The sequence below is a fragment of the Populus trichocarpa genome, chromosome 8 (assembly GCF_000002775.5).
Source record: "Populus trichocarpa isolate Nisqually-1 chromosome 8, P.trichocarpa_v4.1, whole genome shotgun sequence".
In the NCBI taxonomy this organism is placed as follows: Eukaryota; Viridiplantae; Streptophyta; class Magnoliopsida; order Malpighiales; family Salicaceae; genus Populus; species Populus trichocarpa.
The window spans coordinates 11,727,741-11,740,926 of record NC_037292.2 but is presented as its reverse complement, the minus strand read 5'-3'; the positions used below and the strand labels follow the sequence as shown (position 1 = coordinate 11,740,926).

General features: G+C 36.4%; 2 protein-coding genes across 10 annotated transcripts; both read right to left on the bottom strand.

Annotated features, from left to right (window-relative positions):
• Positions 1 to 2,260: 2,260 nt before the first annotated feature.
• On the bottom strand, positions 2,261 to 8,186 carry LOC7494743 (protein NPGR2). 2 transcript variants are annotated; one of them, XM_002311651.4, is made up of 6 exons: positions 7,885 to 8,186; positions 7,023 to 7,288; positions 6,154 to 6,406; positions 4,442 to 5,658; positions 3,351 to 3,504; positions 2,261 to 2,714 (listed from the first exon to the last, which is right to left on the bottom strand). In XM_002311651.4, the coding sequence occupies exons 2-6, from the start codon at positions 7,272 to 7,274 to the stop codon at positions 2,365 to 2,367; spliced, it is 2,226 nt and encodes a 741-aa protein (XP_002311687.3). In that variant the 5' UTR covers positions 7,275 to 7,288; positions 7,885 to 8,186; the 3' UTR covers positions 2,261 to 2,364. The 2 variants fall into 2 exon arrangements, with proteins under 2 accessions (XP_002311687.3, XP_024463318.2); XM_024607550.2 differs by lacking the exon at positions 7,885 to 8,186 and adding an exon at positions 7,492 to 7,815.
• Positions 8,187 to 11,173: 2,987 nt separating this feature from the next.
• LOC127905661 (glycine-rich cell wall structural protein) lies at positions 11,174 to 12,837 on the bottom strand. 8 transcript variants are annotated; one of them, XM_052455246.1, is made up of 2 exons: positions 11,697 to 12,837; positions 11,174 to 11,666 (listed from the first exon to the last, which is right to left on the bottom strand). In XM_052455246.1, the coding sequence occupies exons 1-2, from the start codon at positions 12,721 to 12,723 to the stop codon at positions 11,359 to 11,361; spliced, it is 1,335 nt and encodes a 444-aa protein (XP_052311206.1). In that variant the 5' UTR covers positions 12,724 to 12,837; the 3' UTR covers positions 11,174 to 11,358. The 8 variants fall into 8 exon arrangements, with proteins under 8 accessions (XP_052311206.1, XP_052311207.1, XP_052311208.1 ...); XM_052455247.1 differs by having other exon boundaries at positions 11,174 to 11,825; positions 11,886 to 12,837; XM_052455248.1 differs by having other exon boundaries at positions 11,174 to 11,891; positions 11,982 to 12,836.
• Between the last annotated feature and the right edge of the window lie 349 nt (positions 12,838 to 13,186).

Genomic DNA, 13,186 nt, shown 5'->3' with positions numbered 1-13,186 from the left:
TCTTTAACAAATAGCAACGCTATATTGTTTTATTTCAATTCTATTGGAGTATATTTTTCCGAAGGAAAGAAAACTCTCCGGGTTTCGTTTTTGCCTATCTTGCAAGCAATTAGTATCATCATCAACAGCCAAAAAAAGAACCTGAATTTTACATCCTATGTTTTTCATTGATGTAAAGAAACCTGATTAACCTATCATTTCAGCTTTCACGGTTCATTTATAACATGTATCAAGTTCTCTCGGCCATGCCTGCAAAAAATAGAAAATCCAGCGGCCAATTTCAGGAAAGACAAGAAACAATACTGTTATTTCAGAATCCGGTAAACAACCAAAACAGGTTAAGAACTTGTCCACAGCCGTTATAAGTTATCCAACACAGAACAGGATCGCCAGAAAAGAAAAAAAATCCAACAAAGAAATAAAGCTCACCCTTTCAAGACGTGGCTTTCTTTTGCAGATTCAAATCGTCAGCAGAGTTATAATCAGCAATGAGCCGGTACATGAATGAGGGGTTATGTCCTCCTCTGCAGCATAAAGAATGACCAGAACTTAAAAAACCAGATAAAAAGATGTAGCTGTACACCAGACAGTCCAGTTAAATTTTTGGAATTTTGTTTCATAATGATGATAATTGGAAACAGAGAAGCTATTTGCCCAAGAAAAATAAGAACAAGTCTTATGTGCCTGTAACAAGAAGACTGACAAGCTCTGGTGGCACATAATCAAATGCAGGATTGACAACATTAAGTAGAGGAGTGCCACTGCCACAACTGAAGTCCATGCAATCTAAGAATTCTCCGAATTGCAGGACTTCTGATGGACATCTCATTTCATTTAGCAAGGCTGCTGGATTTTGCGGATAGAATGGACACAATTGTCATACAAAAAAGAGAGGGTAATCAACAAAAGCATTCATAAGAATCGAGAATTTACAGGACAGTTTTGAGCATGATCGTACATATACACATTGGATCGATTGTCTCAACTACTTGGTTTTGCAGAATTCATCATATGTGATTTTGTATGGATTGTTATCTTTTAAACTGTTCCATGTAAAGACTGCAGGCTTCTCTTCTATAAAGCGAGAAGTTTTGGGATGTTAGAAATTTTTTTCAAATTTTAGATGCTTTAGCAAATCATGGAAAACTAGTGGAAAATATCTAAAGAATATCAGATATTCTATCCAATAGGATTCAGATGTTAGCATACCTTATGAGTACCAGCAACCACGAAAAATGGAACAGCATGCTTCCGGGCAGCAAGAGCAACCATGTTCAACCAAACAGGACCTGTGACGCCACCACTGGCCATCACGGCATGAACTCCAACTACAACCTTTATCATAATTCCCAAGTTTAGGAAACCAATTACATCCATAAAGAATTTTAAAAATATTCTTTTCCCCATGTTTCCTTAATCGTTTCTGTTAAAGATTGCTTCAGGACTGCCATAAGTCCACGTTACCTTCCTGTTATATTAGTTTCAGTTTTTTATGATTTATTGCTATTAGTTAGCATTTCAGTTTTTTCTTTTACTATATATCTGAAAAGATGTCTATCAAATAAGATATGCAATCAATTATCCTCACCCTGCAACACATTAGTATTCTTATTCTTGCAGTCTTTTGATTTATTTCTTTACTTGAAAACTATCAGTTTCAATTTGGTGTCTTTCCCTTTTTTTTAAGGAAAAACTTCATTAATTTGTGAGCACAATTTACAGTATAATTATTTATGGCACGCCCTTATTTTCTGTATGCAAAGAAAATGTCCACTTCGTGTGTTTAGAAAAGAAAAATGTTCATTGAAATCTAAATAAAAATAAAAATTATGAGTTCATAGATTCGAACTCCTTTTTGTTCACGAGGGGAGGTCTGAAAGACCTTGAATCACATGATAGGCGGAAAACTTGCTTTCTCAGAAGAATCTATTAGGTCAACAACTGCTAGTATAATTCCACCTGAATCGTCAGGTATCTGATGTAATTCGATCCAGTTGGATTGGATTCTTCCATTTCTGGTGACCAGAGAAGTATGTCGGCATAATAACTAAAAAGAATTTGCTTGGAGAAAAGAATTTCCACCTGAATTTTTTCTGCTCACCAATTTCATGATCCCCCGAGTACAAACTCAATATGTTTTCTCTTGAATTGAATCCCTCGAGTCCAGAAACATGTCTCATAAATATAATTACCCCCTTCCATTACTATAAGGTGGATTAATTTGAAGTTAAATATTAAAAGAAAGAATGGGGATTAAAACTTGCTAGAAAAACAAATAAAATTAACTTTTACATTACATCATTCAACTAGAGTAAGTCAAACAAGTATTTTTGAGTAATAATACACATCTACATACATATGGGCTTACGGAGCAAAATGTGCTTCAAGATCAGGTCGTAATCTGAAGGACTCAACTGGCGCAGAATCTTCCAGAAACGCTGCAGCCTCAAAGCATTCGACAGCCTCAAGTGCTGATGCACTGACATCAGCCTTGTAGAGTAGTCCAAGGTTGTACCATGCAGAATGGTTTGTTTTGTCAAGTCGAATAGCATCAGTGAGAAAGCTTCTGATAATTGGTATTGACTGACTGCCTAGTCGTCTGAGGATACAGGCAGTGGATACCAAGCTTGGGACATGGTTGGGTTCCACATCTAATGCTGCCCTGAATGCTTTCAGAGCTTCTTGATGCAAGCCCTTTGCTTCATAGAGTAAACCTAACATAATCACCAGTTCTTTTGTTAATATTTTAATGTATTAGAAAGATCTGGCAGAACATTAAATTACATTTTGCTGCAGAACTGACTTGTCTATAAGCAACTTGTTTTAATTTGGTACCCTAAACCTAAAAAATCTATACATGAAAAATGACATAATATGCCAGGAAGCAACATAGACGACTGAAATTGAACTTTCAATATGATTTTTCCACATTACAGAACAATTCCATAGTTTTAAGCAATCTTACGTTTTGGAGCCATTTCCTAACATTATTCATTCCACAGGCTTACCAGACATTGATAAGCCTAGCTTCAATTGTTTTGGCGTACAAGGATGAAGGTGGTATGTCGGTAACTTTATATACTTTCCAAATAAGAAATGGACTTCTAAGAAAGGTTCTAGGAACTATTCTGGTCGCAGTTGAAGTGTTTAAGTTGCAGTTAAGAGACGCAGCTTTTAACATGTGCTTATTAGCTTTTGACATAAGACTTTGGGTTGAGAGGAGCTAATAAGCAGAAAAGGGATCAAATCTTGCACATAAACTAGACAGCCTATATATTATATGTAGCTGCAGCCTGTATATCAAAGACATGATGAAGGTGGGAGTGCATCATTTATGAACATCTAATCACCTGTTGAGTGCCATCTTGAAGCAGAATATGGACTGATAATCTTGGATTTTGAAAGACAGGCCTCAGCATCCCGCCACTTTGACAAACTTGTGTACAAATTAGCCAGATCATGCCATGTTTCCATTTCCAAACTCCGATCACTGTTTCTCCGATTCTGCAAAATTATATATATGTAAAAAACATTAAAAAAAAAAATTGAGAAGCATATTTGTGCCATTCAATACTACTATTTTTGCCTCAGCACAGACTTCACTGGGTTCAAACCCAAACTCCAGTTGTTTTCACCTCTCAAGGCAACGACAGAACCCAAAAGCTTTTCAAATTCATACAGTACTTTGGGATGAGAATAGCTCTCCGTAGAGAGTTGATGAGGATTTCGTTATTTACTAGACAAAAATTTCAAGAAATATTTCCCATGAAAACTTCCTAAAACGTGAGAAGTCTTAACTCTCACCTCAAAGTTGAAAAACATAAATTTAGTTGCAAGCACTGCTCACGATACCATAATCTATTTCTAGAATCACAATCTAAATAATCATAGATTACTTTTGGGAAATTTTACAAATTTTAATATAGAATAAAGAAACATTTTCGTTGACATTCAAAGACACTTTTGTATTTCGAAGGCTGTAAATATTTATATTTTTGCGAATTACAAATAATTACAAAAAATATGAAGCAAAAAGTTCTTATTCTCCAATTTAAATTTATTTTCTTCATTGGAAAAGATCAAACTATGTTCCTGGTGATATTACATTCAAACAACTATATGATGGATTCCAGTGAATTAACACTTAGGGAATGCTAAATTTCAAGAAAGCACTTCATGAGAGTTAAAAAATTAAAATCATATCAGCAAATGAGCGAACCCTTGTCTTCATTAAAATAATTTCCTGATGCATATCCAATTGAGAAGAAAATAAATTGTATATTCTTTCGAAACATTATGCTCAAAGATTAAGACATGCTCCCATTTCTTTAATGCTGCTGACTTTTCTGCTTAGTAAGAAATTTACAATTTAAACGTCCTAACATATGTTTTTTCACAGTGTCACCATAATAGGCATGATGGGTATGTAAATCAATCGTACCTTTGGCAGCTTCTTGCCAGAACCTGAGCTTTTAGTTCGAACTTGGACAATAGCAAGCAGATAAATGTAGGTATCTATTGCATTCTGTAATTTCCCCTGTGCAATTTGGAGTTTAGCTTTTGTCCGCAACAGCTCTCCTTGATCCCACTTCCCAGTTTGATCTAGAGCAGCATTAATTACATTCTCTGCATCAACAAACTGTTTTTGAGCTGACAATATTCGCGCCATAAGGATATAACTTCTAACATTAGACCCAGCCTCAAGTTTTAAAAGCTGCTTTGCATGGTAAAGGGCAGTATCCAACTTTCTCTGCTCAGCATTTTCTAGACTGAGATGGAATATGATAGACGGGTCTCTTTCTCTCATTATTGTTTCAGCACTTTCCAGCACCTCAAGCGCTTCAGTTTGTTTAGAAATTCTCTCTGTATCAGAAGCAACTGATCTGGATTGAGTTGACAGTAAAATACCCTGTAAGCAGTTTGCAACACTTGCCATCTGGTCGCATCTTCCACGCAATTTAGAGAGCGCTTTGCAAGCATAAGTTATCCCTTCGTCCACACAAATCATATTCGTTGCACAAATTTTTGAAGCTAATAATAATTCCAAAACACAGTCTGGGTTCTCTCTGTTATTCAGCAAATTCCTCAAAAGATTCAAAGCAATCATTTGCTCACCCTCTCCATGGTAACAGAGAGCAAGAATGCTATATCTTTCTCTCCTTTCCATGATCCCTGGAAGCAACTCTTCCACCTGATGGGCCAATGCTCTCTGTTCCCCTGAAACAGATAGTGCAAAAGAAAGGTGGTACATGATTGTCGGGTCCCACTCAATCTTTTTTGCGGCAAATTTTCTTAATAGAAGCAACAACAGAAGAATAGCCTCTTCTATATTGTTTCTTGGTACAAAAGATCCATCCACCTGTGAACGGAGATTAGGAGGGCTTGCATCACAACCGCTATACAACAGAAAAACAGCAAATTCCTTTTCTAACTTAGCTGTGGTCTCCATATTCAGATTCCAATTATATAGGAGAGCCCTCCGATATGACAAGATAGCTTCTTGGAGAGACCCAGCAAGTTTCCATAACTCAGGAAGCAATTCAACAGCTTTGTTTAGAATATCCTGTAGCTTCCAATCTGCAGAAACACTTTCTGGTATGCCTTCTGGTAATGCAGACTCAAGAGTGTCCAAAATCACTTTGCATGACTGAGCAGCTTCTGCAAACATAGGCAGGAAGGAAAGTTAGCCATAAAGAAAAAATAATATATACATCACATTCAGCCATCTAGAATCCTTTCATCTCATATTTTCAGCATTTGCATCTGTGCGTGCATGTGTTCATGATATAAGAACATCTAAACATACATACATTAAATAGCTTGCTGCATACAAAATAACCCATAGAGAAAACTTAGGTACAATAGTTGTAAGAACCAAGCAACATGACTCCTTGATATGTTCAATTTTTTTTCTTAAAACAAGCAAAAGTGCCTCTATAATTATTTATTTTTTATATTTGGACCCATTCAAGACTTGAGATATCCAAGCAAACTACATTAAGAGAAGCTTGCTGCCCACTGACAGTCCTGCTACTGCAGGGTCTTACAAACCAGTGGCTCTCCAAAATCAAACCACAGCATTTGGATCCCAAAGTTTCATTGCACTAAACTAGAAAATATTAAATGGAAAACGAAAATAAGGTCAGAATATACCTTCAAACCGTCCCAGACCGTGCAATGATTTTACTTTGAGATAAATAGCTTCAAGAAGTAAACTAATAGCATGCATCGACATGGGTGGCGCAGCATCACTTTGAGAACGGCGTCGGTTTTGTTCACATCTTCTAGAAAGGGAGACTTTAATCTTAGAAGTCACAGAAGCAATGTCGATTCCTTCAAACACATGAAGTGCTCCTTCTATATTTCCTTTTTGATACTCGAGCCTTCCCAATAATGCTCTTGCTTCCTATAAAATTAGATGGCGTCTTAGCCTCATGAAGTATTGTGAGGTTACATTAAAAAATTCAACAAAAATACCAATTTCAATGATGAGGAAATGCAGTAAGGTGTGTCAAATAAAACAGAAACAAAGCGTCAAATCTTATAAATGAGCCCAAAGAAAAATGCAAGCCGCAGGTGAGTGCTTCAAATACACTTTCCCTTTCTTCTCTTCTAATACTTTAATTCGATATTTTTTTCTTATTGATGCATCCATTAGTTTGACCTTGAATGGGATCAGACCATCTCAAATAACATCACGAGTTTAACATTATATGCTTCATCTCAAATTACACACGCACGCACGCACACCCACAATGCTGCCCCCAAATGGTTATGCTGTGGTTTCATTCACTGCAAAATGGAAGTTTTTTTGGTCACCCTAACATATCAAGGCATCCCCATTATCCACACCTAAAAGGTGGATAACAGCTAAATCCTGTATATAGATATAGTTCATTGCATAGCTTTTTTCAATGTCTTCTTCACAGATTTAATATGAAAATTTAAACAGTTTATCAAGTCTATTGGCATTAAATTCTGGCAGAGCAAAAAAAAACGATAACAAAGCCTTATTTCTTTACCTCATAGTTGAGATAACCACTCTCACGAAGGGATGACTCTGCTTCTTCAATGTTGCTATTCTCGATCTTTATATCTGCCTCAGCAGCTCGTGATGAATAACTGGCCGAATAGTCCCGAGTTGCCAAGGACTCTGAAGAAGAAGCCATGTCATCTAATCTTAGCTGCTCCCCGGAACGTATACACTTCATCATCTTCCACAATCTCCCTCTGATGCCAAGTCCCCGCCTTTTTATCCAATTCTTAAGTCTCATAACGTTTCATTACCCTTGATATTGTTCCAAAACAGAATCAAAAGCAAAACACACAAAAATCAGAACTCCTTGAGAAACTTAAACAACAAAAAAATAACCATGCTCTAATTGCCTGCCATGTATTCTATGATCATGAACAACATGGAAGAACCTGAACCTGTGAACTCTCAAATATATTGAACCAATACGTTTTTCTTAACAAACATATGAAACCTACATTGCCATCCTAATCAACCATGACTTAAAAGTCTTATTATCGCTTAACACATTTCAAGCCCTTGAAACCACAAAACTGAGAATTCGAGCATCCAAATTATCACTTGAAATGCAAAACCAGCCAATAAATTTGAATTCTTCTTCACCAAAGCCCACCACATAAATAAACCACCCAGGCCTCAGCACCCTACAGGCTAAAGAAAAGTAGAAAGGGAGTAGAAAGCTCAAAAACAAGAAAAGTCCAGCTAAACCACCCAGATGACTTATTTGCAACAGAAAATCAACCACAGAACATGATTGTAATGGAAGGTAAAGTGGGGGAAGTAAAATAAACCCTTTACCATATAGACAAAGAAAACAGCTGGGATCAAAATAACCATCCAAAAGAAAGTACCTTTCATGGCAAAAAAGTATTGACTGAGCCCACAACACATCAAGACTTTCACGGTACATCTCCGCAATTCAAGAATCCAAAGCTTCTTTCTTTCCCCCTTTCTATTTTATTAACCGTCCTTTTCCTTCCCTGTCAAGTGTGGACTTCAATTTCCTTGAAGTTAATTTATCTTGAGAGCTATTTCCAGTGTAGTTGTTGAAGTTTCAAACAGTACAAGGAAGCATGAATGAGCAGAGTCTATTTCAAAGGTGTGAACAGAGGGAAGTTTTTGGATCATAATTACACATTTATTAATTAATTAAAGTATGCATTAATGTTATCAAAAAATATACTTTATTGCACAGCTCATGCTATTGGTGAAAGAAATGGACATGGGACCCAGTTTGAAATCTACCCTTCACACTCTGGTCAACTGCAGTGCTGCCCCCCCACAATAATTCCTCTCTCTCACGCACAACTTTTCTTTGCTGTATTTTTCTTGCAGTGGCAGATACTTCAGGCAACTGGCAAGGCCATCAAGCCTTTTAGGAAGTAGGAACAAAGACAAAATAAGCTTTTTTAGACTTAAGGCTAAGCCAAGCGGCTGTGCTCTGGTGAGTGGGTATGTTTTTATTACTCTGTTTTCTAGTGCTAGCTGTCTCATGAATGCGATACTCTTGAGATTCAAGGATTAAAAAGGAAAGAGAGAAGATCAACCCAAGACACTGAAATAATTAGGTTTTTTATGGTTCCTGTAAAGCACTTTATGTTTTTTTAATCATTTTATTGAAGCATGCAGGCCAGACGCATGGTTCTTTACTGTCTTTTTTTTTTCCTTGTTTTTTTTTACAGTCCGAGAAAAATTTACAAAATTCGTATATTTTTTTAATTTTAACATGGTTTTTAAATATTATTATAAATTTTTATTTAAATTTTAATAATTTTACTTAATTATTATATATTTTAAAAAATATTTATATTTTCATTGCTTATAATATAAACATACTATTTTAAGATTGTTAGTTAACTTGTCTTAATAATTATAAAATATTTTTAAATAAAATAAAAACATTGATTTTCTTTAAAAATATTATCTTGACCAGATAATCAAGAGATACATTAATAAAAAAAATTATATTGACAAAGAAAACATTTCAACATAAATATATTTTTTGGTTTAATAATAATGATAAAGAGTTTTTCAAAAATTATATATTTTTTAATTAAAAAAAAAAAAACTAATTCTCCTGCAACACGGCTAGAAAATACAAGCCAGTTATACACTAACCTTGCATTTACAACTCGACAATTAAACTATTTATTATACATAAAATAAAAACAACTACATAAGCAAAATGGTTTTCAAGAAAATAATAATTGAAATGTCATTATTTTTTTCTCCTTTTATTCTAACAAACAAATTCATGTTCTTCTGTTGATATATAACTTGATTCTTAAAATAAATAAAAAAATTACTAAATTCATATACTTTATTCTAACAAACACTAACCCTTGACGTATGGTTCTTCCTCTCCATGCAACAACTATTTGGTTGTCTGTAAGCTGCACAATTCATTCTTAGCTCTAAAAGTAAAGTCAGCCTTGTTTTTGCGTGGATCAAACTTGGTAAGCGTACGTAGTAATCCAGTAGTGATGATGGTTTAAAGTGTTTTTTGTTTAGAAATATATTAAAATAATTTTTTATTTTAAAAAAGTATTTTTAATATCAGCATATCAAAACGATTTAAAAACATTTTAAAAAATCATTTTAAATAAAAAAAATTTAAAATTTAAGGGAATGCGTTTTGTACCGTGTTCCCAAACACATCCTAAATAAGAGACCTTAACCCACCATGATAGGATTGTTATAGGATTCAACTCGATCGGTCCAAACTTTGAGTTGCGAGATAGATAGATTTACACAAATTAGCTCAAATTTTAATAAGAAAAGGAAATTTTTATTGATCCATCAAGAGAAAGATCCTAAGTTAACATGTTAGGGATATTTATGAAAATGTATAATAGTCATCTTGGATATCATACAATTTTTTATCGACAAACAAGAATTTCACTGACTTGTCTAAAAAAAATATCCAGTCGACATTGCTAGGTCAATTCATGAAATTGTATGATACCCATCTTGGATAACAAGGCCCAGTATTCATTAGCATATCATTATGATGATCTGATGCCAACCAAGGCCCATTATATGATGATCTGATGCCAACCAAGGCCCATTATGTATTTGTGCAGCCATCATTAATTAGCCCAAATTTAAAATGTTTTCATTTACTTTACCCCTGAATGAAGGAAAGGTACAAAGACGAATGTTTAGGTCCATTACAATGACTGGAGGCCCAATCTATGCTGCCAAAATTGCTAATAAACATATATATCAAGAAAACAGTCCCCTCAAAAAGAGAAAAACTAAATAAAAGTATAATAAAAAAAAATTATATAAAAAAACTAACTCGCTGTAACATAAACATAAGCCTCAATGTTTATTATAAGTGATTTTATATATATATATTAATTCGAATTAAAAACTCATTTGTTTTTATATTTTAACAAAAATATAATGTTTTTATTTTTTTTAATTTAAATTAATTTTATTTATGTTTTCATATCATTCTATGTATTGTGTACTGATATCAAAAATAATTTTTTAAAAAAATAATTAAAAATATTTTAAAAAACAACCGTTATTACAATAACAAATAAGTTATTAGTGATGAAATAGATATCGGAAATGTTCCACTGCTATTACTGGAGACTTCTCCTGAAATCATTGACATTACTATTTTTATATTAAAGGGATGTTTAGAAATATGATAGTGGTTGTATTTTTATAGTGTTTTTTTTTAATATATCAAAATAATATTTTTTAATTTTAAAAAAATTATTTTTAACATTAGCATATCAAAACAATTTAAGAATATCAAAAAAATTAATTTAAAGTAAAAAAATAAAAAAAATATTTTAAAAAAAATATACTTTTAAAACGCAAAATTAAATTAAATAGAATATAAGGCATGCTGAGAGGCCAATTTTTCAAAGGCAGAGACCACTATGATTATTTATGAATGGCGTATAGACGCAAAGCTTTCCATTTGGTAGGACATTCCTTGACTCGGGTAGCTCTAACTCCTCTCTTTGATGGAATTGCTATTATTATTAAATAAAAAGAGGACCCATTTTGATAATGACTCAGCTTCATCTCATGTGTAGCTTAGCCGTAGCTCAGAATTATAATTTATAAGTTCAGATTCGAGTTAAAGAGAAAGCAAGAGCATAAAGGCGTGCAAAATCCTTGGTAGAAATTAAGTATAATAAATAAAACACATGAACGGAGTAACAACGTTTAGTAATTAAGAAATCAATTATTATGATGACGATACAATAAAAATACTAGACAAATTGCATAGTTAATATATTTTTATAGAGGTCTCTCTTTTTTTTCTTTATATGAGATTGCATGCATGCAACGTATAAAGTTTAGTGGTGTCCGATTCCACCGCCTCCACCGCCTCCAAACCCACCCCCACCACCAAACCCACCTCCGCTGCCACCTCCTCCCCCAAAGCCACCGCCAGAACCACCTCCTATTCCTCCTCCAACACCTCCACCTTTTCCAAACCCACCACCAATCCCACCACCAGATCCACCTCCAAAACCACCACCACCACCTACTCCTCCACCTTTCCCAATACCTCCACCAATCCCACCCCCTTTTCCAATCCCACCACCAATGCCACCGCCCTTCCCAATCCCACCGCCAACTCCCCCTCCCTCACCAATTCCACCTCCTAATCCCCCACCTTTGCCAATTCCACCACCCACTCCACCACCTTTCCCAATTCCGCCTCCAAGTCCACCACCTTTCCCAATACCTCCACCAATCCCACCTCCTTTTCCAATCCCACCACCAGTGCCACCGCCCTTTCCAATCCCTCCACCTAGACCTCCTCCTTTCCCAATCCCACCACCAATGCCACCGCCCTTTCCAATCCCTCCACCTAGACCTCCTCCTTTCCCAATCCCACCGCCAACTCCCCCTCCCTTACCACCTCCACCTCCTAATCCCCCACCTTTGCCAATTCCACCACCTAATCCTCCACCTTTCCCAATGCCGCCTCCAAGTCCACCACCTTTCCCAATACCTCCACCAATCCCACCTCCTTTCCCAATCCCACCACCAATGCCACCGCCCTTTCCAATCCCTCCACCTAGACCTCCTCCTTTCCCAATCCCACCGCCAACTCCCCCTCCCTTACCAATTCCACCTCCTAATCCCCCACCTTTGCCAATTCCACCACCTATTCCTCCACCTTTCCCAATGCCACCTCCAAGTCCACCACCTTTCCCAATGCCGCCTCCAAGTCCACCACCTTTCCCAATTCCACCACCCTTGCCAATCCCACCCCCTAGGCCACCACCCTTGCCAATCCCACCACCAAGGCCACCACCCTTTCCTATCCCACCCCCTAGGCCACCACCCTTGCCGATCCCACCACCAGCACCACCGCCTAACCCACCGCCACCTCCAGCACCACCGCCTAACCCGCCGCCACCTCCAGCACCACCCCCAAATCCGCCGCCTCCACCGGCTCCGCCACCAAAGCCCCCGCCTCCACCTGCTCCACCCCCAAATCCGCCGCCTCCACCAGCTCCGCCACCAAACCCGCCACCTGCACCACCTCCTCCGCCAAAACCACCACCAAATCCTCCACCCTTTTCAATACCTAGGAACTTCTCGTCCTCATTTCTAACAGCCACTACATCTCTAGCAAGCACACTCACTACTAGCACATTAAGACAGAGCAAGGATAACAAAGCACCTTCCCTTGTAAAACGTACCATTTTGTTTGTGATTTTAATTAGGAGGGCGAGGCCGATCGTTGATGAGAAATTGATGGATGTGAGCGAGGGTCTTATAGCCCTCAACAATTTGATTCTGCATTAAATTGTTTCAACAACTAACTGTTCGCCGCATTAAACTCATAAATACTCCCTTAATAATAAACACGCGTTTGGTGCAGCTGTAAGATGACAAGACTCTCGTTCTCGAAAGTATGCCGTCAAACAATAGCATGCATTATCGTGCTCCTTTTTCTGCTTTGTACTTGTTGCGTCTCATCAACAAGATATACCTAACCATGGATTAGCACGACATATTATTTTTTTAAAGTGAAATGCATTTTTAAAACACTTTGTTGGCACAATCATGTAATTGCTTCCAATATTTAGTCAATGAAACTTTGTCACCGTTTGGTATTGTCTTTGTAATTGTGTTTTATTAAATTTTGAATTTTTTTTTTGTTAA

What these genes read in the sequence shown, in the direction of transcription:
- LOC7494743 (XM_002311651.4), bottom strand. Translation starts at nt 7,274, where the DNA reads ATGAGACTTAAGAATTGGATAAAAAGGCGGGGACTTGGCATCAGAGGG. An exon ending in GTGGTTATCTCAACTATGAG is followed by an intron (nt 6,407 to 7,022) that starts GTAAAGAAATAA and finishes CTAATTTTATAG; the next exon opens with GAAGCAAGAGCATTATTGGG. An exon ending in CGGTCTGGGACGGTTTGAAG is followed by an intron (nt 5,659 to 6,153) that starts GTATATTCTGAC and finishes CTATGTTTGCAG; the next exon opens with AAGCTGCTCAGTCATGCAAA.
- LOC127905661 (XM_052455245.1), bottom strand. Translation starts at nt 12,723, where the DNA reads ATGGTACGTTTTACAAGGGAAGGTGCTTTGTTATCCTTGCTCTGTCTT.